Source organism: Mastigoproctus giganteus, chromosome 9 (assembly GCF_048544385.1).
Source record: "Mastigoproctus giganteus isolate SK-2022 chromosome 9, ASM4854438v1, whole genome shotgun sequence".
Classification (NCBI taxonomy): domain Eukaryota; kingdom Metazoa; phylum Arthropoda; class Arachnida; order Uropygi; family Thelyphonidae; genus Mastigoproctus; species Mastigoproctus giganteus.
Genome location: NC_143583.1, coordinates 21,940,559 through 21,967,332, shown reverse-complemented (window position 1 = coordinate 21,967,332; position 26,774 = coordinate 21,940,559). Strand labels below are relative to the sequence as shown.

The following is a 26,774-nucleotide window of genomic DNA, read 5'->3' as shown; positions in this document are numbered from 1 at the left end:
TCTTGTAAACACACACACACACACACACACACACACACACACACACACACACACACACACACACACACACACACACACACACACACACACACACACACTAGCAGAATGGTAGCAGATAAATTTCAGCTTCCAGTGCAATAAATTACCTCAAAATCAGTGTCTTTTTAATATATGTCAGTTTCAAATAATAAGTGGAAACCTATTCAAATGGATAATGTCGTTTTGAATTTTTGGTTGCACGCAGATAGAGATTTACTGGTCTTTAGACCACATCTGACTTAGGAGCTACAATTTTAGTAGGAAATTTGTCAGTTTGTGTCATCAAAAGTGATTAGATAGCAGGGTTGCAATATATATTAAATAAATGATAGGAACACATTAAATGGAATCACATCCTTTATTTGAGAATATCAGACCACATACCAAGTTACAAATAGTGCTGGGCTGCATGCCAGCTCAAAACAGCTGAAGAATGACTAAATTTCTGCAGATAATATTTTTACTTTTTTTGTCTTACCACATATAACCCCCAAAGTTTATAGCCAAAATTAATTTTTGGACCCATAATTTCAATTCAAAGTAAATTAATGTTACACCTCATTTGCAAAGAAAGTACCAAATGACACTGTTGCTATGTTATGGCAACAAATTTTAATGGTTAATTTCGATGTGGTCTTTCTGCCTTGATATGTCAGCCAAGCTTTCAAGGTGGTAAAACAGAATGCACTCCACTGGCCCTAACAATAACCATAGAAGGACAACACAGGACCATGATGGTGCACATCATACCAACATACAAATTGGCACACTACAAGCCTCAAAAATGCATTAGTGAACTACGAAGTAATGAAATTGGGCTACATAGTTCTGTTATGTGTTCATTCACACAAACTTCACAGTGTACTAAAAAGATAGGCACTACACAAACCCTGTACAAAACTGACAAATGTAGTATGAGCACATGTACTATGGGCTATATACAGCAAAAAGCTCTAAAGTGTTAAAAAGCTGCAAGTTCTAAAGCTAAGACAATTTGTAGAGATAAAGGATGGAGATGAAACTAAAATTTACAATACAGAATTTTTTCTTCTTTTTTTCGTTACTGACTCAACAGCCTACATTTATTTTAGTTAAAGCTCTAACAAAGGAAGACAAAACTAATCTAGAACTTTAAAGAACAGTAAGTTACCCTTTATATATATATACATTTACATTTAACCTCAGTGTTTTTATAATTGTAGACAACACAAACATGGCACACTTCTTCTTTTAAGAACCAAGAACACTGATATTCGGAATGTTGAAAAATGTGGCACGACTGTTACTAAGACTTAGATGCCAACCACTTGCGACCCCGGTCTGTGTAGGTAGAAGGCTGTGATTCAGCGACACACGTCATCTTCCTCATGGTCAACAGCAAAAGGTGAAAATGGGACACTCCTTTGCTAAGGGAGTTTTTATAACAAAATTGCAATTCAGTCTGCAAAGATGAAAGCAATGATCCCTCCCCCCCAACTTCTCGCCTCCCTGGTGCTACAGCACCAATGTCTAGAACACCTATGGTGCTAAAGTAGCAAAGGCCTGGACCTAATATCGCAGTATCAATTTATGTTATGGAAATTCATAAAATAGTGTATGTTAATATGCTAAGAATCCTGCAGAATAACTAGGAACGTGTAATTCAGTCCAAATCTTATGGTGGTAATTGCCTATGAAATTTTAACACACAAAGAAGCAATTTTAATCGCTACATTTTTTGGTAGTAAATGTTCAGGTAATTGTAAGGCTATGACTGAAGCCCTTTAAGTAGAGCAGTAAGAACTCTCTGTCTTCAGTAGGCCACTGAAGAAAGAAGTCCTTTGACAAGCCTGATGGCTGCCTCAGTTAGTTTGGGTTTCAAAGTACTTGTAAGTGGGATTTTCATAGCCATTGATCTGCATGTTGGCTACATGCCTCTCTTCAGGGGTGGCAGCCTGGTCAACTTCTACAAATCCTTGGCCTTGTGGAGAACGTTGAGCGTGGCGCCGAAGTAACACAATTCCAACTATCATTGCTGTAAGGAGAGCAATTCCAGCAAAGGCAAGAGTGATGTAAACACTGCCATTCCATCTGAACTTTTCCATGCTTTCTTTTCTCACTGAAAATGTCTGCAATAAAAAAAAAAAAAAAAAAAAGAGTTTATTTGTAAAAAATTAAATCACATTTATGCTACTTTGAGTCACTGGGAATTCATATTTGTTATGCCAGAGTAGTTTCTTAGGTAATTTTTGTTTAAATCTATTATTACTATTTGAAAAGCTTCTTAATTATGTTATTCATTGCATAATACAGTATAACTACATTTTGATACATTTTTCTTGCCCACTGATATTGTTTTTCCTGATTATTTAATACAATAAATAAATGCCTCACTGTACTGATTTTCATTCACTAATTAATTAATTGATTAAAGACCATATGATGTGACTCAACCCCATGGATCTTTGTCAGGAGTTTAAATACGAAAATTATTGATATTTTGGCTGAAATTAACAGGGGTAGAATACTATATTTTATTAAACCAAAACTCCATTCATCTGATAAAATTACTAGTCTATTTTACATTAATTGCTCTTTGCATAGTTCTTACTGCTAAATTTTCACTAGACTCAAATCTAAATTTAGTTGGTTTCTTGTCTTTTCTATATTTGATAATCCTACCCATGATTTCTCATGTGTGTTGGCTGGTTTTAACATTTTTTCCTTGGCAATCTTAATGCTATTCTCATCAACCAATCTGGTTACTCTCGAGCAAAAACTTATTCTTTAAAAAGTTTATTTTATTATTTAAATCCTGTTGTACTTTGGTCTTGTTCCTTCTCACGAATGTATTCCAGTCTCAACCATATTATTAATTTTACTGAAAAATGCTGGAAACAGTATCTGGTTTTCCAACTAAGAAGACACCAACAAAACATCAAAATGGTTTCAAATGTGGTGTGTGTGTGTGTGTGTGTGTGTGTGTGTGTGTGTGTGTGTGTGTGTGTGTGTGTGTGTGTGTGTGTGTGTGTGTGTGTGTGTGTGTGTGTGTAAGATAATCTTATCTTCAGTATCCATGTGATAAAATATTTTGGACTCTAAAATAATAGCAGACATTCTAGAGTACAAATTTCTCAAGAATGTTTTAAAACATAATCAAATTAAGTGATACTTTCTCATTATGCCCATCACTAATTATGATTGCTGTCCAGCACTGTGTTGAAAAAGGCCTGGGAACTCAGAAATTCAGGTCTTTCATCCAGAAAAACAGACAAACTGATCACAGAATATGTGCAATTACAAACAAAATACAGTGAGGCCTCAACTTTATTTACTTTGGCATAATATAGTAAAAACTCTCCAATATGAAGTTGTGATTTATAGATGGGCTGTGAGCACTTTCCTTGAGTTTATTTGGACTGTGTTATATTAAAAATGTATCAGTATCAGTCATATGGTGCAAGAAAACCTCCAGGCTTTTTCTGCAGTAGCCAAAAAACACCCCTTCCTATGTATTCCATTCCTCACACAGGTGCAATCCAACTGACCTATGAATTTCTCTAAGCTTTTAGCCTCAACAACTCATGGAGATAACATATTTCAGTAATTTACAACTTGTGGGCTAAACGAACTTCCTACAATCTAATCTATACCTCTTTCCCTAATTGCAATTTATGACTCCCAAGTTCTAGTATTGTTTATAACTGAAAATTTCACTTTAATTTATTTTACTATCCCCTCTCCTTATCAAGTTATGTATTTGAAGTTTTTTTTCATAAGGATGCCATTTTGCAGGTGTCACTAGGCAGCTGATCCATCTTTGGCCCTTTTCAAGAAGTTTGATGTCTATTCTACAGGTTATCCATTTACTGCCATTAACCAATGGGTCATCATACATCCCATCGATCAAGTAATGGGTACAGAGGTAATTGTAGCAAGTGGCAGAAGGCAGTTTCACTGTGATATCAATAACACTTGAGGAGCAATGCAGCAGACAGGCCTATATTAAATAAGCCCGAAGCAAAAAATTAAGATCTGTACATACACCATCAATAAAAATATTCATTGCAGAGTTGTATCAAACACATTAAACAATATAAATTTTTAGTAGTTTACACCAACCTTGTGTTGAAATAATAAAACAAAATTAATAGTATAATAACTGGTATTACTAATTTACAATAAATTACTATTTATATAGAAAGTATACTAAGTATATAGAAAGAAAAGAAAAAGAATACCATAAAATACAATAAAATATACAGAATTAAAAGTGCTAAAATCTGAAGCTTTTGAAGGCTCTGCCTTCTTTCTCAACAGTACGCTTTATTTTTGCAGTGCAACCTTAAATACCTGCAGGTTCACGGCACATGTCATGTGATTCAATAACACGTGCATTGTTCTCGTGCGTAATGGAACCGGAAGTGGCTCGGGAGCGCGTCAGGTGAAATCATTCATCCCCTCTAAGAATCACTCTCTCAAAGAGGGAATGAATCCGCATACCCCTATCTCTATTAATGTTGTTCCCAATGGAACTAATCCGCAAGCTCTCGAGCCACCTGCGGTCCCAAAACCTATGTGCCCGGTCGATGATAGTAGCTTCGTCCGGGGAGATTTGATGTTGCTTCTCCCAATAATGCTCCGCCATGGCTGATTTCGAATAATCTGCATTCCTTATCGCCTTCGTGTTTTTTTTTTTTTTTTTTAGTAGTTTTTGGCGCATCGGCTTCTGTGGCCATAGTGCACCTCCCAAGGTTTTTGCAGTACTTTGATCCAAGTCCGAGGCGGGATTCGAACCCGCAACCTTTGGGTTGCCAGGAAGGCATTTTACCCACCCAGCTAGCCCGGTCGGCTCGCCTTCGTGTGCTCCCCCAGACGATCCTTTAAACGCCGTTTAGTTTCCCCCACAATCTGGGCACTTAATGCTATAAACGACCCCACTTACACTTTCTTTTGGAATGGGATCTTTCACTTGTGACAACACTGTGTGTAACTTACGTCCTGGCAGCTGCACACACAGCATGTCTGATGATCCCATAATACACGGGCTATTCGCTCGGTTAGACCCAGATAATAGGGAATGTATGCGGTAGCTATCGGTGTAAATGCCTCACCTCTCCTCTGTTCTCCTTTGATATACTTATTTATGATCCTCTGGGGGTAGCCACACCTCAGGAGATCCGCCGTGACATGCTCAAACTCTTTCTTTCTATCCTCGGAGGTGCTACAATGTGATTTAGCCCTGTCTATTAGTGTTCTAATCACACTGTTCTTATGATGGTTGGCCTGAGCTGAATTATAATGTGAATATACTGACCTTTACACATAGGTTTTCTATAAACCCTAGTCTTTAAACAAGGGCCTTCTCTGTAGACCAACACATCCAAGAACGGTAAAACCCCTCCTTCTTCCGCCTCTGAGGTAAAATGTATAAATGGGGAGAAGCCATTAAGAAAATTCAAAACCTCATCTTCACTCCCTTTTCGAATAATTGAGGATGTATCATCTACATATCTTTTCCACGGACGCATAGGGAGAACCATATCACTAAATATTCTAGTCTCAAGCTCCTCCATCGCCAAATTAGCAATAATCGGACTAATGGGGGAGCCCATTGCTGCCCCGTGAACCTGCTTATACATAGTGTTACAAAATACCCCAATGGTGCTTGATAAACATAATTCTATACCTTTACAAATGTCCTCCACATCTAGTCGGGTCCTACTACTTAAGGTGACATCTTTCTGTAAAGCCATGTGTGCACAGTGTACCCCATGGTTAATTGGAATACATGTAAACAGAGATGTCACGTCAAAAGATATCATGGTTTCATTTTCTTCTATAGATTGTTCTCTTATAAAATGTACAAAATCCTTGCTGTCCCTAACACTAAACTCAGAGAGCCCCGCCCCAATATCGGTGCTAACAATTTGGCCAGGAAACCAGATAATGCATATGTGGGACTGCCTATAAACGAAACAATGGGTCTGAGTGGAACACCCACTTTATGTATTTTAGGCAGTCCATAAAACCTCGGTAATTGGCTTCCCGTAGCATGCAATGACCAATACCATTCTTTAGAAATCTTGTTATTCTTAAGCCAACTGTATGCCACCTTATTAACCTGGCGCTCCAAGTTCAACAATGGATTTTTACCCATAATCTTATAAGTTGTTCTGTCATTCAAAAGGTCCAATGCCTTACTAAAATACACCTCCTTGTCAAGAACCACTGTTACCCTGCTTTGTCTGTCGGTAGAACCACAATATTATCCTCCTGCCTGAGACCTTTAAGCGCTAATTTTTGTCTAATGTTAAGATTGGAGGAAACTTTCTTTGCTTGACTTAAAATAGCTGCTATCCTTGTCCGGATTTCATTAGCCACGTCCTCAGGTAGCCTATTGATCGAGAGAGCAATCAATTTTGTTTTTTGTTTTATTATTTCAACGCAAGGTCGGTGTAAACTACTAAAAATTTATATTATGAATATGCCCAACCCCTTTCAAGAAACACATTAAACGGTGAATGTAGATCTACACAAGCAAAGCAGACACATCCAGCATATTGTGTATATAATTAATATTTTAATTAAATGCAGTACTTGAAACCATAGTAATTCCATTTGATCTTATTTGCTTAGCATGTTTGGCTCAATATAGGACCTGTAATTCAAACAAATTACCTACATTGTGTACTCAGTTAGGTGCTACCTGGTATCATTATAGATATAGTACTACCCTATTCATGAAATCCCACATCGAAATGTGGGGATTTCATGTGGTGCAGCTTATGTGCATAAGTACAACCCAGTTTACAAACCAGTTCTAGCCCTTGAAGAGTATTTTTATAACCCTTGGAACATTCGAAGAAATCTGTGTCCTCATCCAGGTCTCTCCTCTACGCACACAGCAGCAAAAATAGGTGGCTGCAACTGTAGCAAACGTAAACAAAATATGTAAAGTTGTATGTAAATTTGTTAAGAAACCATCCTGGTTATGTGTTTTGTATACACATTAAGGAACAAATTTGATTGTCCTTGAGGCTCTTTCAAGAAGAGATGAATCAGTAGACATATCTCCTTGTCCCAAAAAAATTTGTATCTTTACACAACTTACATGGCTCTTATGTTTAGAGCTGTATTCACGAGTTATTCATAAACAAATAATTGTTTACAAATATATTCATATGGAAGAAAGCTAGAAGTTTGTTAGAGGTCTGGCGAATAATTAAAAGCACATGACAGTACAAATTTCTATTCAAATTACTTAGGCGCCTCCGTAGCCAGGTGGGAAGGAGCAGCAGTGCATAGCACACGCTTCTTGATTAGACCGGGGTTCCAGCCCGTCACCACCAAATACGGAGGATGCGGAAAGGTCAAGAAATGACCACCGCATATCCCCAGAGCAATATGGCCTTAGCTGCTAATGCTCCTAAAAAAAACCAAATAACAAAATAAATAACATCAAATTACTTTTCTTATGAATTAAATTAATACTATTGTAACAAAGGCAATTTTAACAATGCCTTCTATTTACAAACATGATTATACAGTAATTTATTGAATACTTTGTACTCCTGAATAAGTTGTGCAACCAATCTATTTTTTAAGATGTAAAAAAAAAAAAAGAAAAGAAAAGAAAACAACAAAAAGTGACTTTAAAGAAGTTTTAAAATACAGGTAAGTACTTGTATATGTACTGGTGATTCATGGTGTCCTGATCTCAAATCAAACAAAATTATTGTTTGATTTGAGATCAGAAAAACAAAAATATATTTGTACATATACTTCTCTCCACTATTTTCACCTTCAAAAGCAGTTGAGCTCACATGGTTAGGATCACTATCGTAGAAGTCATTCTCAATACCACTGTGCTTATTAGATATTTTACAATTCGTAAAACTCTTTACAACCAATGTGGACAAAATGTGTGCTCACATATTTTTTATCCAAAAGCAAAGCTGCTCAATTTCCAGCTGCTTGATTTTCCCAACTGATGTGAACTAAGTTCTGCATTAGCCATCCAACAGTCACAGCATTGATGTAAACCCTACTGGGATGATGACTGGATCCATATTCATACTTTACCAATCTGGGATAGCATATACAGATACTGATGCAGCAAATTATAAGACACCTTCAAAGACACAATAGCTTCTCACAGGGAGAGACTTGTTTTTCTTCTAATATATACTCTGTTTCTTGAAAAAACATTGCTTACCATCCTTGGCTTGCCTTGAAATCTTGGATTCCCTGTTCTTTGCTCAATACTATAGCTTTTAACTAGCACATTTCAGTTGACACTGCATATCTGAACTTCCACTTCTCACTTATGTATTTACAAAGCTTTTTTCTATTTCAAGATATTTTGCTTTCTGCCTATGAAAACCTTTCTTGCAATTTTTTTGCACAACAAACTAGCATTGTAATTTCTATCAGATTTCCAATTTTTTCTGCCTCTTGAATTAAATTTGTAAATAAGTATTTACAAATGCACCTACTACTACTGGGTGCACACACCCAATAGTAGGTGCATATACAGTATATATATATTTTTTCTTCCAGAAAAAAAAGTGCACAGGGTATTTGAGAAAATAAAATACAGTAATTAATAGTTTAATAATAGCAATAATGTATGAATCTAGTAAAATACTGGTACAATTGCTGAATTGCAGCAGAAATGCCATAACCATTTCCACTGTTTAAAATACTGGTGATGTCATGCTCACAGTTTAACAATTTACCTATATGCAATTTATTACATTAATTAAGCATATCCTAAAAAAATTAGCTTAATTATGTTGTATACATTAATGAGTACAACAGGCAGCATCATTCCAGGCTCAAAGAAATTTTTTTATGTTATGCATGATGGAAATGATACTGAAATGGTGTAGAAAAATTTGTCCTGAGTGTCATTTTAGGACACAGAAACAGGATGTAAATCCCATCCCTAAGGATTTTAGTGCTTTGAATGATCCAACAACCATGGCCTGCAAATTTCTGCAACAGAACAGTTACCTAATCCTGTACGCCAAGCAGTTTTCTTGATGAAGGTTCCCAAAACATTTCTGGGATCAATTGGATTAAGAAGAATGGCGGCCAGGTCCCATTGAATCACCACTCTATCATCGTACAATAATATCCAAAAGGAGAGGATCTTAACATCAGTCTTTTTCCCCCTGAGGAAAGAGTGTAACAACTATGGCATGCAAACAATCCGATTTAATTTATTGTGAATATGAAAATTATGTAAATAATTTTTAATAAGGCCTCTATTAGTAAAGAATGACAGAAAAAAGTTGCATTAAATGTACGGCTATTTCTAAAATTTTTCAATTCTTGGTACTATGTAAATTATTCAAAAAAAAAAATTTTTTTTTTCCCATTATTATTATATTTAAATGCAGTGAAGTATTTTTTTTCTGCGATTTATTTAAACCAGCATTTATCAAAATACTTTTTGACAATTATATTTAGAGACCAATTATATTATTTTTATGGACAAAGGAAGATATGTATACCAATTTCTACTCTGGTAGAAAGTCACAGGTTTATTATATTACATAAAATGAAACCTGCCAGAACTGCATTATGCCATTCAAAACTTATTACAATAAAGGGTTATTGTAATAACCCTTTATTGTTGGTGAAATGGCAAAAAGGACAGGTCTAAGCAGTTTCAACATATGTTTAAGTTTGAGGTTTTTCTGAGCACAAACCATTGGACAGTCATTATTTAGATAATGGTTGTTGCACACTACAATACGATATATAGTATACATATTGTATATATATTGCATATTCTATTAAGCAAGCCTATATTATCTGTGATAAAGGTTTTCTTAATAACAAGGGAATGTTACAAGTGAAATGAAAAAAGTATGGAACTGTATGGAAAGTAGTATCAAAAATGGAATCAAGAAGGGAAAAAGGTTATTATTATTTTATTTTTACTGTTTATAGGTGCATTAGCACATATGCGTACAACACTTACTGTTTATTCATCTGCATATAATAACTCTTATTGGATGGATTTTCATAAAACTTTATATTTGACCCTTTTAAAATGATTTAGCATTAGTAGAGGTATATGATGCAAGACAGCAAGCTTATGCAGCATCAGCAAAAAAAAAAAAAAAAAAAAAAAAACCCGCTCCCATTTCACCCTTCCGTTCATTCCAAATACCTGTCCAGCTCAGCTTTAATTTATTTAGGTTATAACTTCCACAACAAAAGATGGAAGTCTGTTCCACCAATCAACTACCCACTCGTAAAAGGCAACTTTCCGCACATCTATCCTACAACTGCCTTTCCTCAATTTGAATATACGCCTTCTCAGGTGATTTTTCTGAGCAAGAGGAAGAAACTCATCAGCATTGAGCATGCACAAACCATTCAAGGCTTTATACACTTTGCAGGTGCCTAGTCTCCATACACTGTAATCTCCAAAATGTAAGCCTTTCTTCATAAGAACAACCCTTTGTTCCATTCACTAATCGTGTTGCCCTTCTCTGTACTCATTCCAACAGCTCTACAACCTTCTTAAAATGAAGCCTCCAGACCTGTATACAGTATTCAAGGTGTGGCCTGACCATTGCCTTATACAAGGGGTTAATCACCTCCTTATCCCTGCTAGAAAAAAACCATGAGCTACTCTTGCAGACCATCTGCACTGCTCAGAAAACTTCATATCTGCCTGCACAATTACCCCCAGTTCCTTTTCATTCTCTATCACTGTCAGTGTAGTACCACAGAGTTCATACGTTACTCTGGGGGTTACTGCTTCCCATATGCAGTACTTTACATTTGCCACCTCTCAGCCCATCTTCCCAACTTTTCTATATCCTGTTGAAGCAGTGTACTGTCATTAGTGTCCTTAACAACCCTGCCAAAATTTGTATAGTCTGCAAACTTGGACATTAAGCCTGATATACCATCATCAATATCATTTATAAATACAGAAAACAACAATGAACCCAACAATTAACCGTGAGGGACTCCACTCATAACATTAGTCCATGAAGAGCAGTGTCCAATTTTATTACCACTCTCTGTCTTCTCCCACTCAACCATCCCTTTATCCATAGCAGCAATTTTCCTCCAATGCAGCACTGCTCCAATTTGTGCAGAAGTCTTCCATGCACAACAGTATCAAAAGTGTTTCAAAGATCAAAATATATGATATCAAAGTTATTCCCTGCATCCAGTTCTTTTGTGACTGCATCATAGTATCCAATCAAATTGGTCAGGCAAGACTTCCCCTTAACAAAACCATTCTGTCTGAGCTATAACTGAAGTCTTGTCTAGATGATCCTGCAGTGCTTCTTTAACCAGTGCCTCCATTAATTTCCCTGGAACAGAAGTTAAACTAACAGGTCTATAATTACTTGTATTGCCCTTCGTGAATTGGGGTCATATTTGCACTTCTCCAGTCCACAAGTACCTCCCCTGAGTCCAAGGAAACTCTCATAATTATAGCTAAGGGTTTGCTTACTTCCTTTGCTACCTCCTTTAATATAACTGGATAGATCCCATCCATCCACGGTGCCTCTCTTATGTTTATCTTCAAAAATTTTTCTTCTCAGTTATTACAAAATCAACTAGCTCACTGCCAGAGTTTAATTCACCTCTGGCATTCCCTTCCCTGAATAACTCCTCATGTGTGAATGTAGATGCAAAATACTCATTTAATTTGTTAGCTACCTCAGAAGGATCATCAACAGTTGAACCACCAATATCCAATGGACCAATCTGATTCATCCCTTTCCTTCTAGAGTTTACATAAGTAAAGAATTCTTTTCTGTTTTTCTTTGCATCCTTTGCCAAAGATTTCTCATAATCTGCCTTTGTGACTTGGTTACAGACCAGCTTATATCTACATAGGCTTCCATGTTACCCATTAATTTATATGTATCCCATGCATTTGATTTCTCTGCCACATGTCTCAATAGTTATTCTGACATCCATTTAGGACTAAACCTTGAACAATACTTCTTAGTTGGTATGTAAAGCCTAGTAGCCTCCAAGATTAATTCTTTGAATGCCTCTCATTTTGAATTTGCTGTTGGTAACATCATCAGTTGGTCCCACCGTATAGAATTTAAATACTGTCTCAGACCATCGTAGTCACCTTTACGAAAGCAAAAACCCTTCCCTTTACGCCTGATGGTAGCTACCTCTTTGAGTAAATCCAACTTCAGCACACTGTGATCACTGCCACCTAGTGGTTCCTTTATCTGCAGATTTTGAATGCATGAAGAATCACTAATGATAATCAGATTAAGAGTATTACTCCATCTAGTTGCCTCCCAAACATGCTGATGTAGAAAACAATCATCCAATAAATCCACAAAAACCTTGCTAGTGTGTGCGTGACCAATCGACAAATTCTCGTCAATATCCGAGAAATTAAAATCCCCCATTATAAAACTCTCTGATTTACTGGTCCACTCTATTTCCCTGTACAGTTTCTTATTATACTCATCAGAGTCATTAGGCCTAATGACTCTGATGAGTCATAAGGCCTAATGACATCCCAACAATATCTGTCTTTGATGTTTTGACCAATACCTCAAATTCATCAAATTTATTTACCAAATCCTAACATTGGCGTAAATGCAAGTATACATGCATCTGTTCCTATTCTTAGCTACCTTAACACAACCCATGTGTTTACTTGTACCGCAATGACTCCCAGCAGCCTCTGAAATACCCTGCATCTTGTTTTCCAGGTTGCTGCTCAAATTCAATAGAAGCTGTGCAAGAATCACTTTCACCTCTGCCAGCGGCTACTGTTAATCTATTAGTCCTTGTATCCCCCCAAACTAGCAGTTTACCAACCCACCTAACACTGCCGTGATAGCATCAGCAAATATTCTTGCTGGCCATTCCAAATTTCATTGAAATCAGATAAAGAGAAATCCAGAAATTATAATTTTTGTCCATCCATGTGTAATAATTTGAATCCCAGTGAATGGATTTTCATGAAATTTTATATTTAGATCTTTTATAATGATAAATTGTCCATCCACCCTAAATTTCATTAAAATTGAACCAATAAAAATCTGCCTTTTATTATTTATCATTTTCCATACATATCACATACAATATATATCATATATTGTAACTAAGGCTGCCATGTTTCAAAGGCAAAAAAGTGTGAAAAAAAAATGCAATGTTAGTACCATTTTATTATATAACATAAATATTAAAAGAGAATTTAAATCAATTTTTTTTGTTTTCTTTTGCCACCTATTAATTTTAGTTGCATTCTAACCAAGTCTACAAATTCAAAACAATGCTTATTGAAATTAATTCTAATTTGTAGATTCTACCTTTAATCAATTTTGTTCATTGCTCCACAAATTTCTCATAACTGGAAATATAATTTCTGCACTAGTACTGCTAATAAGGACTGATAGGCATAATCTATCATTTTTTTGTAGGGCATTTTGCCTTTTTAAAAGGTCAACCCACATTTTATCAAACGGCAAATTAAGGCTGATTAAATTCTGTCTACTACTGTCTAAAGCTGAACTACTGGTGCTTGTAGCCAGAAGTGTTGGAGAAGGAATATAACAACAAAAGCAATTAGAACTCTACTATCACATTTTACCTTCAGAGTTTTGTACTAGAGAAAATACAAAATGCAGCCAAAAACGCGATTCTGAGAAGTGGGACCAAGAACAAAAGTTTAAAAACCAGGTCAACCCTGCTAAATGTGGAAATAATGGCAATTCTAAATGTGGCCAAAGCACTCGATATTATGTTTGTTACCCTTACTAACTGCTTGGGGATTTTTTTTTTTTTTTTTTGGGTTAAAAATCACGAATTATTACTATTTGCTAATGCACCTGAAATATAATACAATGAGTAGATTAACTAATTTATTTATTATTATATTTTATTAGTGCATTAGATGCCTAGAGCTTCTTTGCATAGCTAATACTAAACTACTTACCACTTCATTGTGATGAAATGCTTGGCTCTGCACATGGGCAACTTTTGGAGCTGGCAGATCTACATGATCCAGTGAGTTGTGTTCAACGCCTGTTACTTCTGCCAATTTTTCAGCAATAGGAATATGTGCTGTTGTTTTAGGAAGGACACTCTCATCTTCCATTGATTCTGGATCAAACTCCCTTTCTAATTTTCCACCATGGTTAGCCTCTACACGTTTTTTCTCTTCCCTTAATTCTTTCAGTTCCTGACGACGTTCCTCTTCCAATTGACGTTGTCGTTCCCTCTCTGTATCGGTAAAATAACAGAAGTGATTGCTTTTTTATCTTTGTGTAAATTTTGCAAGTTACTTATATGAAATGTTACAATAATACTCAAAGTGGCCTACTGAAAAGTTTAGCTCTGCAGTGGGGTAGTACCCCTAATTGTTATATGGTAACAATCAGGGACACCAAATTTTTTTTTTTATTTCTGGAAAAAGGTTTTGGTTTTTTTGTATTCTGCTTGGAGCATACCGATATTTCATTTTATATTTATGGACTGCAATGCTTATTGTATGCATTTTTAATAAAAAATTAAATATTAAAAAAATCTTATTGTTGTAAATTATAAAGATGAAGCTATTAACCTCTTTCATCTTCCAGTTAAAAAAAAAAAAAACAGTTGAAATTTGGTGTGTACATGCACATATATTTCTGCTTATTATATTTATAAATAGTTTTAAAAAAAGTTTTCTAAATTACAATCGAACTTCATTAATACAAACTTCAATGGGCATGCTCTTATAAAAAAGTGTGTCGAGGCCCTTTACCTTTAAATTTTAAACTTGAAATATCTATTAGTGATAGAAATTTCAATGTTGATTTTAGTATTCCTCAAGGTATTGTTTTTGATTTCAATGCCACATTGTGCAGGGCCATTAAAAAATAACACTTGTAGTGTCACTCGGCAGTTTTGTGCAATGTCTGCCTGCTCTCGTTGTTTGACTTATTTGAAAGTGTGCTGCTCAAAAACAATAACAGTAACCATCATCTGCTGTGTATTTATTGAAGTGCACTGACTTTACTATGTTTGTAACAGTGATTCTCACTGCTTCTCAGAGGACAAACCACCTAGCGATGAAGAACTCTGATGTTGGATGTCAGATTTCTCAAGAAAGTGAAATGCTCTACTTCACTACTGACAAAGTGCAGTACAATTTTTGCTGTTGTTAAGAAGACTGTTTATATGCTGTTCATTTTATTTAAAAGTTATTACAATAGTCCCCACAGTTATTATGCTGTGTTTTAAGCTCTTCAAAAAATTTCATTAAGAAACGTGGCAGAATTAAGTTTGTGTATGTGAAAACTGGCATGTGTGATGACAACACTTAGGTTATGGGGGGAGCGCTGTTGCATTCATAGCTATAATATGAGGGTTCTTTGATAAGTTTCTATCCTTTCATAGACAGAAGATATATTTTTGGTATATATATTATTGTTGTTATTAGCCATATGGTGCAAGGAAGCAAAGGCTTTTGCTGCACCAGCCAAAAAAAATTTCTGAATTACCCTGAGAGAGAGAGAGAGAAAGGAATCACCAAGAAAGAGAAGAACAATGATATCCAACTCAAGATCCTAGGTATGCCAAGCCCATTCTCACCAGATGTGAGCCCCTGGGGTTAAAAAAAAAAAAAAAAAAATATACACAGGGTGTCTCAAAAATATTGGTACGAACATTTATGGGAGGTAAGTAACATCTAAAGGAATGTGAATCGCTTAGGAACCCATAACCGGAAACGTCACCGTAAGTTGGTAGACGGTGCTGTTCATCAGTTTGCGAGAGGGAAAATTTCAATGTTTTGTTCACGGATGAGGCTTATTTCACTTGGGAAGGCTTATTCAATCAGCACAATGCTCACGACAACCCACACGGTGTGCGACCCCATGCGACACAACATTGCTTCGCAATAAATGTGTGGACAGGTATGGTCGGTGACTGCTTAGTCGGCCCATACCTGTTACCATCCCGCATGAACTCCGCTAAATATCAGATCTTTCTTGAACAAGTTCTACCAGGGTTACTTGACGATGTTCCAGCAAATGTGAGATGCAACATTTGGTTTTAACATTACGGGGGCACCTGCCCATTATGGAAGGTGTGTTCATGACCATTTGAACAGGCGTTTTGGGCGTTAATGGATTGGCCGTGGTGGACCGTTGCCTGGCTCCCACGCTCATCTGATTTATCGAGCCTTGATTTCTTAATGTGGTGGGCCCTCAAATCTATCGTGTATGAATCGCCTGTGGAGACGGAAATGGATTTTGTGGCGAGACTCATCTGTGCTGCTGCTACTTTCAAAGAAAGTCCAGGTGTGTTCGACCGTGTCTGCCAATCCATGCTGCGTCGGTGTCACACATGCATTGCATCTCATGGTGGAACCTTCGAGCATCTGTTGTAACATCATGAAATGCATCCATCTCTTACTCCATTGTTAATATTATGTGAAATAAATGTTTGCCACTAATTACTGTCTTGTGTCATTTCTGCTTCTTGTGCCTCTGCTATTACTTTCCCGTGACATTTCCGGTTATGGGTTCGTATGCGATTCACATTCCATTAGATGTTACCTACCTCCCCTAAATGTTAGTACCAATATTTTTGAGATACCCTGTATATAAACTAGTAACTAGTGCATGGTATTGTGCTCTTCTAAGAGATCACATTATTTCTGCTCTGCAAGAAAGGAAATGCTTGGAGACCGTAGTGTTCGTGCAAGATTGTGCCCCTCCCCATGTTGGTTGACAAGTGAAGGAACTGCTCCGTTCAGCATTCGGAAATGATTGCATCATTTCTGGAGACTTTCAGCTGTTCTGGCCAGCCCGATCATCAGATCTCAATCCCTGTGATTTCTGGCTATGGGGATACCTGAAAGACAGAGATTACCGTGGCAGCATACTTGTTGATTTGAAAGCAAGCATTAAACAGCAAGTAGCCAACATCCCCAAAGAGATGCAATGCGAAACTGTGTCACACGCAGTCCTCCGTTTTCAGAATGTCATCTCAAGTGAAGGAAAGCACATAGAACAATGTCTGTAGATTTCTAAGTTCACATATTAAAACCTGTTAAGTATTCCATCTCATGTTTACAGTGCAAATCTCTCCCCTGGTGGCAGAAATTTGGACTAATATTTTTTCTTCTAAAAATCGCTTCCTCATACCCTAAATGAAATACCCACTGATATTCACAGTGCTATCTCTAACTGTTTTGACACTAGGGTCTCCTGAATAGGGAAACTTATTTTATAACCACCCAGTACTTGGATTTTAGGAAAGCTTTTGATACTGTGGCACATGGAAGACTACTGTATAAATTGGAGCAGTATGGCATTAAGGGCAAGTAGCTACAATGGATAAAAGGATGGCTGAGTGGGAGAAGACAGAGTGTGGTAATCAATGGACACTGCTCTTCATGGACTAATGTTATTAGTGGAGTCCCCCAGGGTTCAGTGTTGGGCCCATTCTTGTTTTTGCAGACGATATGAAGGTTGGCAGGGTTGTTAATGACAGTAATGATAGTATGCTACTGTATATGGATAGCAGTAACCCCAGAGTAGTGTATCAGCATATGGTTGATACGTTACTACATTCAGGGTAGTGGAGAATGAAAAGGACCTGGGGTAATTGTGCAGTCAGATTTGAAGTTTTCTGAGCAATACAAAAAGGCTGAAGATTAGCTCATGGTGTCTTGTCAATGATATACAGGAATTTTGCTATCAGGGATAAGAGGGTGTAAGGCAATGGTCAGGCCACACCTTGAGTACTGTATACAGGTCTGGAGGCTTCATTTTAGGAAATATGTCAGGCTGCTGGAACGAATACAGAGAAGGGCAACGAGATTGGCGAGTGGAAAAAAAGGGTTGGTGTTACCAAGGAATGCTTAAGTTCTGCAAATTGCAGCTTCTGGAGACTAGGCACCTGCAAGGTGATCTAATTGATGTGTATAAGGCCTTGAATGGATTGAGCGAGCTCAATTTTTTTTTTTTTTTTTTTTTTTTTTGTAGTTGTTGGTGCATCGGCTTCTGTGGCCATAGTGCACCTCCCAAGGTTTTTGCAGTACTTTGATCGAAGCCCGAGGCGGGATTCGAACCCGCGACCTTTGGGTTGCCAGGCAGGCACTTTACCAACCCAGCTCGCCCGGTCGGCTGAGCGAGCTCAATGCTAATGGGATTCTTCCTCGTGTTCAGATTACTCACCTGAGGAAGGAATAAATTCAAATTGAGGAAAGACAATTGTAGAATAGATGTACGGAAATATGTCTTTAGCCAATGGGTGGTTGTTAATTGGAACAAACTTCCATCTGTTGTAGTGGAGGTCAGCAACTTAAATAAGTTCAAGGCAGAACTAGACAAGCATTTGGAGGGAATGGATGGGTGAAATGGGAAGGGGTTTTATTTTATTTATTTATTTTTTTTTTTTTTTTTTGGCTGATGCTATATAAGCTTGCTTTCTTGCATCATATGTCTCTACTAATGCTAATATATATATTTCCCCCCCCAACAATTTAAACTATTTTTTGCTTATTTCTTGATTATTAAATTCTGATTAATCTAACAATCAGTTTGATTCTCAAGGAATAAAAGTGATTTGATTCCTTCATTTGATTCCTTGATTATTAAATAGCATATTTAAAAATGTTAAACCTTCCATGATTGTGATGCAAACTCTACAGACCGAAAAGTCATATGGGAAAAACTTACAGACAAGTAAGAACTTTCTGACTAAGACTTTTCATGATCAGCCTGAAAGCTTACAACCTCATAGGAAACTCTTATCCATAAAATCATAAAGAAAATTGGTTAGCTTAGGCTAATAAATAACATGTTAAGTGGACAACTAAGCAGTATGAATCTATAATCTGATGAGTCCAAATTTAATTCCATGAACTGAATGGGAACTACTACATTTAACGTAGACCTAGTGAAGCTTGTCAACCTGATAGCATTGATTAACAGCAAAGTTTCCTTTGAATCCAATAGGTTTGGAATGTGTAACTTGTGCAAATGATGGAGGAGAATGCACTCTGTATATGGTACTGTTAATGGTAACAACTAAAAAAAAAAACAAAAAAAAAAACTAAATAATAAAAAATAATAATAAAGGAGGCACTTCTGCCTGTTACCAGAGACAAATTTCAGGAAGTGGAAAACTATTTTCAAGCTTGAAACATAATTCAATCTTTTAACTGGTTAACTCATATCAAATACTGTACTATTTTAGTTTTAGATGAAGAATTTAATGCAAGACTCCTACATCCAATGCTTATCAAGGTCCGAAAAGAGATTTAGACCCCAGAGAAAACTGCTCACACATTGTGGAACAGAAAGGTACTGCTAAAAAGACATTATACCATAAATGAGGTAATTTCATCAAGAATCTCATATACTCTGGACTTTTTTTTTTTTTTAGGTTAATGTTAGCTCAGTACATCAGTTATGACAAAAAAGTATTCTCATGGCCTTGATTATATTTCTGTGATTTTCTAAATAAATATGTTTAAATAATTTGTTTTGTAATTTGCTTTTATCAATATAATAGAGTATTTAATAATTTCTGATTAGTTTATAAGAAAATCAGCCTATGGGCAACTATACCAATTTTAATGCTTGTTTTGTAAGAATTTATGGTGATGCAACCTTATGTAGCTACTATAAAATAGCCATATTATATATTCATGTGTATATATTTAAATAAGGGGGGGGGGATGACCAGAGTCGCTAGAGAGCAATTTTCAGATTTCAAAAAACAAACTTTCTGGACTTATTCCATGAAAACTAATGCAATGTAATGTTCTAGTTTTCTTTATTTTAATTGCAGCACATATGTGAATGATGTAATTCTTTTAATCCAAGATTCAGGGCTCTGTTGCCTACAAGCAGAAGAAATTTTAAAGTAGCTTGATTATTTGAGATAAAGCAGGTTATTTAAAACACTTCAATCACAAAAATTATAATGAATTTCAATTATTTGACAAAAAAAAAAAAAAAAAAAATGTTCGTGCTGAATCTTTGTGTATATCCCTGTTGGCATTTTCAGGATGCTTAGCATTCTTATATTTTACTGACATGTAAATAAGATCAGCCTGCAATATTTCAGCTCCTTAATGCTTATAGATATATATGACTCAATTTTTTGTTTAAATTTTATTTTTACAACTGCTGAGTAGAAAGAGCCAAGAGGCAGCTCACAGTGATGAACATTGGCCATTCCTTTGGGAATTAATATCTATTGATCTTGCAGAGACAAGACACTTTTAGCAGCTGAAGGTACCCATCCAATTGTTGAACATGTTAGGACAGTAACTGATTACCATAAATGATGATGGCCTCTTCCTGTTAGTTTGTATCACTTCTCTTCAATCTGCTGGAAATTCTGAAAATGTTAAAATGGCATTCAATGTTATGTAAATAATAGACTGTGATTGCAGAGCATGGACTGCGATTGTTCTTTGCAACACATTAATACCTCTTTTATTTCTGACCGTGTTTGTGTTTCTATTTTATTAATTTTCTGATAAAATCTTTCTTGAAATATGTCATCCTTGTTCCTAGAATTAATTGGTTTAAAATCAACCAAAACTGGACTCTGTTGGTTCTTGCCCTGTACTTTTCATATAAAAAAAAAAAGGTAGGGCCTCTGCCACCTTTCACATGTGTAGTTATAAATTAAATTATAAGCCGTAGGCTATAAGTTAAAGTTACTTGTCATTGTTACTCTGAACAGTATAGGATATTTGATTATATTTTTAAAAAATGTTATGTGACAAGTGGCACTGGATGTTCTAGTACATATTCAGGGAGATAATAGCTTAATTACTATTATTTTTGCAGGTATAAAGAGAGGTGTAAATGTATACACTTCCCTCTATACTTGAAAAAATGTACATGTTCCCTTTAAACCTTTTATAGGCTGACAATTAATAATAAAAGGCTTAATGAATTTGTGAGGCTAAAACCATTGAGGCCTGTAGAAATGCAATATAATAATGAAAAAGCTGCTAATCTCTCAGACAAAACTTAAATGTATTAAATCATTTTTCCCATCAACAAAAACGGCAACATGTGAAAACAATTATACTAATGGTTGCATACACCGATGAGCCAAAACATTATGACCACCTACCTAATATGACGTTGGTCCTCCACATGCAGCCAAAACAGCTCGTACCCGGCAAGGCATGGATGCTACAAGATTTCTAAATGTGTCTTGTGGTATCTGGTACCAACACGTAACCAGCAGATCCTTTAACTCCTGTAAGGTTCGTGGTTGAGATGCCACAGATCGGAGTTGCTGTTCCAACACAAACCACAGATGCTCAATGGGATCTGGAAGTCTTCCTCATGTTCCACAAACCAGTCTCGAACAATTCGGGTGGTGTGGCATGGCGCATTATCCTGCTGAAAGACGGCACTGCCAGAGGGGAAGACTGTTGCTACGAAAAGGTGTAACTTGTCAGCAATGATGTTTAGGTAGGTGGCAGACGTCAGAGTGCCCGGCACATGGATGACTGGACCCAGGGTATCCCAGCAGAATGTCACCCAAAGCACCACCACCGGCTTGTTTTCTTCCCATGGTGCATCCAGGCCATCACCTCCCCAGGTAAACCTTCCCAGGAAGGCCATCACTTCCCCTGTGGCTGTCCATATGGTGCAACAGGAAACATGATTCATTGGACCGGACTACCTTCTTCCAATCACTCAAGGTCTAGTTTTGATGCTCGCGTGCCCATTGTAGGCACTGTTGCCGGCGAACCATGGTTAGCATGGGCACTCGGAGCAGCCTGCGGCTAAGCAGCCCCATTTTCAGCAGGGTTCAATGTACTGTGTGTTGTGACACATTACTCTCACCACCAGCATTCCAATTACTGCCGAGTTCCACACCACAGTTGCCCTTCTGCTGCCACGTACCATACCGGAGAGTCTTTGCTCACCTCAAGCATCGATGAGCCATGGTGGCCCATCACCTTGCTGGTGGTTTGTGGGTTTCCCCTCCTCGGACCACTTTCGGTAGGTACTAACTGTAACACGGCTGACTGTAAGCACCACCACCAGTCGTACCGTTTTGGATAGGCTCTGACCCAGCTGTCTGGCAATTACAATTTGGCCTTTGTCAAAATCGCTTAAGTCCGCTGCCTTTCCCAGCTGAAGAACAAGAGTAACACTGATTAACAGAGCTCAGTATCAGGTGTTTTTTATACTGTGTCCCAACCTGCACACGTACCATAGTTCACCTGCAGTTGCTTCGATTTGCATAATGACTCACTGGTCATAATGTTTTGGTTCATCGATGTAATAGTGACCATTTAACTAATCACTAGAGAGAAAATCCTCACAACTTTCACTGTCCTTGAAAAGATAATTTTTTAAACATTCTTATTTATTGTCTCCCTCTCTCCAATACAACTGGCCCAGATATAATACCAAATTTTGTTATTAAAATGTCCACGTTTGTACATTCTTGACTCTTTGACTAATATTTTTAATTTTTGTATGACGGAGAAGATATGGTTGTTGTACGTCATCCCTATTCCTAAAAAATAAACATTCCCCTCAACTGAAAGATGGGTAGCCTGATGCAATGTCCTCTTCTATTTTAAAACATTTGCAGAGATTTCTATTATCTTCTCAACTATTACAAATCTGCTTGAGATTAACATTCTTTGCTACTGATGCAATTAACCTCGGTTAGATGTAATTTATATTGACCTAGCTTCTGCCTTTGATTTTGTCCACCAGATGAGTCTTACAAAACTTCAAGAATTCTATAATATTATTCTATTAATTTCCAATTTTTATTAATTCTATTATATTCTATAATGGTGACATTGTATGCTTTTTACAAGTATCACTTTCTAATCATACCCTTATCTATGATTCTGACAATCAAATGTCACACAGGGTGGCTTCAATGGGGATTCCCTAAGGAGGTACTCTTGTCTGCTCTTATTTTTTAAGCTATTTTTCTCCTTTCATTCAGGATATTATATTCCAGTAACTGGGTATGCTGATGATTTAAAGATCTGGGCTATCTTTGGTTCAAGCCAAGAAGCTTTAATTAAAAACTCTAAATTAAATTATTATTACAATAAGTACCAACTTTAAGGCTTTTAGACGTCAACCCTAACAAATCTCTTCAACTAACCTTCTCAAAAAATAAAAAATAAAATAAAATTAAAATTAAAAACCATTTAAATACCATATTAACAATATTAAGAGTAATGCAATCTGCAGGCTATTGCTGCTTAAACAAACAAAACCTTGTCCATGTCTTTGTTACTCATGCTATAATGAAATGTATTAAATCTCACATTTTTACTCACCTTTTATATGGCCCTGAGATTTGGTTAGCTGCTGCCAACCCTAATTTGAATGAAATCTGCTCTGTAGAGTATAGCATTATTAAATGGGTTAATGTTGCCAAGATTTGAAAATACTAGATATGTAATGCAAAGTTCTAAACACCTTGAATACACACCAATAGACAAGATCATTCAAGCCAAAGTGCCAAATCTGTTTTTCTTAAATTATACAGCCTAAAATGGGATATGCCATGTGGAACAAGATGGTATGGCACATTCTCATAAGAAATACAAAAGCAAAATCTAAGTCAATTCCATTATGTAATAGAATTTATTCCCCTGATAGGTTCTTTCCTTATCCTTCGATTTAACTAATAAATAAGCTAGAAATTGACTTGGCTTTGTATGTATCTGAAAAGAATTATAGATCTCATATCATGAAGCCTCTTAATTCTTTACAATCTTGTTGATTGCTGTCTTTTATTTATTATTTTGAAGTGTATGTTAGAATTATTATCTATATTGTATTATTATTTATTATTTTTTTGCATGATGCTTGTTATATTTGTTATATGAAATCTGTGTGATGTTATGCATTCTTTATCTATCTTCATTTAATTTGCATTTATTCCTTATTTATGTAATATTTAGCCCTCTGTAAACTACTCTGGCCTGGGTACTGTCCAGTTGGTTGGTAATATTGTATCCATTTTATTCACTGATAAACTGATATTATTTTATTTTTTTTAAATAATTTTACTCTAATACTGGGCAACTAAGTAAAAATTAATATTTAAAAGAATTTATGGCTAAAGTTAAGAAAGCCTACACGAGAATGACGAGAAACACCGGATAACTTATGCAGAAAATTAGTTTCCTGATGATACGGCACTGCTTGCTTGGTAAACAGACGGCAGGTGTTATCGGTCTGGAGCAAAGTTGAGGACGATATATTGATTGACAGGTAGGCGTGGCAAACGATGTGCTGATTGGTGCACGAACACAACACACGATAACATCGTGTGTTGTGTTCGGTATCACTCAGAATCACTAATGGTAACTTGCCCTAATGAACACTTTCCATAATGGTTAAAAATGGTCAGGTTACTTCCACTTGAATCCCATGGGAGCTTGACCCCCCCCTCCCGAAGTGGAGGGGTAACCTAACCTTTTTTCTTTAGAATCACAGTCATATTTAGAAATACATTCATAAAAAAATAAATTTTTTTATGACTGTATTTTTATTTTTTTGGTTCAATAATATGCCCTAATGGTAAAAAAAGATCAGGTTACATCCACTTGAATCCCATGGGAGCTTGAACCCGTCCCGAAATGGAGGGGGTAACTTAACCTTTTTTCTTTAGAATCATGGGTGGACTAGCGCATAAATTGTTTATTAACAAAATATTAATTTTTTATTACTGTACTTTTATTTTTAAGGTCAGGTTACGAACTATAACGAAAAATAAAGAAACCTTTTCCTTTTTTCGTAACCAAATCTAAATCAACAGTATAGTAAAAACACTCATGAACTCCAAAACTCTGCTTTTAATAATGAGAAAAAACATAATGGAGAACATAAAATCAACAGAACAAAACTTTTATTAATTTATTTTTCATCAAAAAATCAACCAACCATTTTATTTTCCTTACAAATTTCTTCCATCTTTAAAAGATTCATCGTTACTATTACCTGTTCACCGTTCATCACGAAACTATTATGCACTTTACTCATAAATGCACATTATAATGCCAACCAATGACTACACAGTAGCTTGTTGTCTGTCGCACCCACCACCATTCATTTCATCGTTTGCCACGCCTACCTATCAATCAAGGTGGTAGATGACTTTCATCAACCGGTGAAATACCACCACTTTGCTTATTGGAGGCTTGAAGTGGTGAAAGCCATATTTAGTCTCTAGAGCAAAGTTTCCGGCATCCCCATACTTCTCCTTCAACCCATGCACGGTACTAAGTACTATAGGTTTTGATACCTTTCGTGTTTGGGGTTTTCATAAAAAAAAAAAAAAAAAATCAATATATCCTTCTCGATTTTGGCTCCAGACCAATAACACCTACCGTCTGTTTACCAAGCGAGCAACGGTGTCGGGAAACTAATTTTCCGCATAAGTTATCCGACGTTTCTCGTCATTCTCGTGTTGGCTTTCTTTACCTTAGCCGGAGTTATTTTCATTTCTACGAAGTTTTAAAATTCTGAAATTTTCCAGAAAAACGTATTCCACGGGAACTCAAACTGCTTATAAATTCACCCATTAAAATGTTAATAAGTTCATATGGTGATAATGTTATGACTTAAGCCCTAGGTTTATCTCTCAATCAGCTATAGAAAATAACTATATTTACATGCATTTCTTACAAAAATGTGATAGGCAGAACAAGCATTATTGATCGTTCTGCCTTTCAATTTATTGCAAGAAGCAGATATAAATGCAACTCTTTTGTACAGTACAGTTGGTTTAACAATAAACTGACTTTATGATGCTCTATTATTCATTTTCTAGTAATATTAAAAATATTTAATCATTATATATTTTAATATTAGAAAATAAATATCTGAAATATTTAAACCCCCAAAAACAACATGTACTTGCCTCTCTGTTTTTCTGCAACTTCCTCCTTATATTTTTCAAGAATAGCTTCGTCTACCTCCCTTGAAATAGATTCTTCTAATCCTAAGTTGTGAAGATGGTGCCAAACAGCAACTATCAAAACATAAATATATATATATATATATATAAGGTGATGGAATCTGTTTTTAAAAATGGTGATAAATACAGAGAAGTAGTAAATTAAAGGTTTAGGAATGGTTTCCTTGTACAAGATTATTTATCCTGACTGTCTGAGATTTAATAAAAAAAATTTGCAAGTGCATGTTTAGTACTGATATTAGCATTAGTAGAGGCATACAATGCAAGAAAGCAAGCTTATGCAGCATCAGCCAAAAAAAAAAAAAAAAAAAAAATAATAATAATAATAATAAAATAAAAAAAACGCTCCGATTTCACCCCTCCGTTCGTTCCAAATACCCGTCCATCTCAGCCTTAAATTTATTTAGGTTATCAACTTCCACAACAAAAGATGGAAGTCTGTTCCGCCAATCAACTACCTGAGGGGCTAAAGGCAAACTTTCACACATCTATCCTACAACTGTCTTTCCTCAATTTGAATTTATGCCCTCTCAGGTGATTACTGTGAGCAAGAGGAAGAATCCCATCAGCATTGAGCATGCTCAAACCATTCAAGTCTTTAAACAGCTCAATCAGATCATCTTGCAGGTTGCCTCCGTAGCCAGGAGCAGATACTTTACTCTGGGGTTACTACTTCCCATATGTAGTACTTTACATTTGTCAAGGTTAAACTTCGTTTGCCACCTCTCAGACCATCTGCTCAACTTTTCTGGATCCTGTTGCAGCAACGTACTGTCATTAGTGTCATT

The 26,774-nt window shown here is 36.2% G+C and overlaps 1 protein-coding gene across 1 annotated transcript in view; it reads right to left on the bottom strand.

Annotated features, from left to right (window-relative positions):
- Positions 1–383: 383 nt before the first annotated feature.
- Positions 384–26,774, bottom strand: part of Appl (amyloid-beta-like protein) — a 364,342-nt gene continuing 337,951 nt past the window's right edge. Inside the window, exons 9-11 of the mRNA XM_090381664.1 lie at positions 25,926–26,040; positions 13,979–14,294; positions 384–2,147 (exon numbers count right to left, since the gene is read on the bottom strand). Of these exons, the coding sequence (XP_090237790.1) occupies positions 1,881–2,147; positions 13,979–14,294; positions 25,926–26,040 (698 nt within the window). The 3' untranslated portion in view covers positions 384–1,880. The remainder of the gene's footprint in view (positions 2,148–13,978; positions 14,295–25,925; positions 26,041–26,774) is intronic.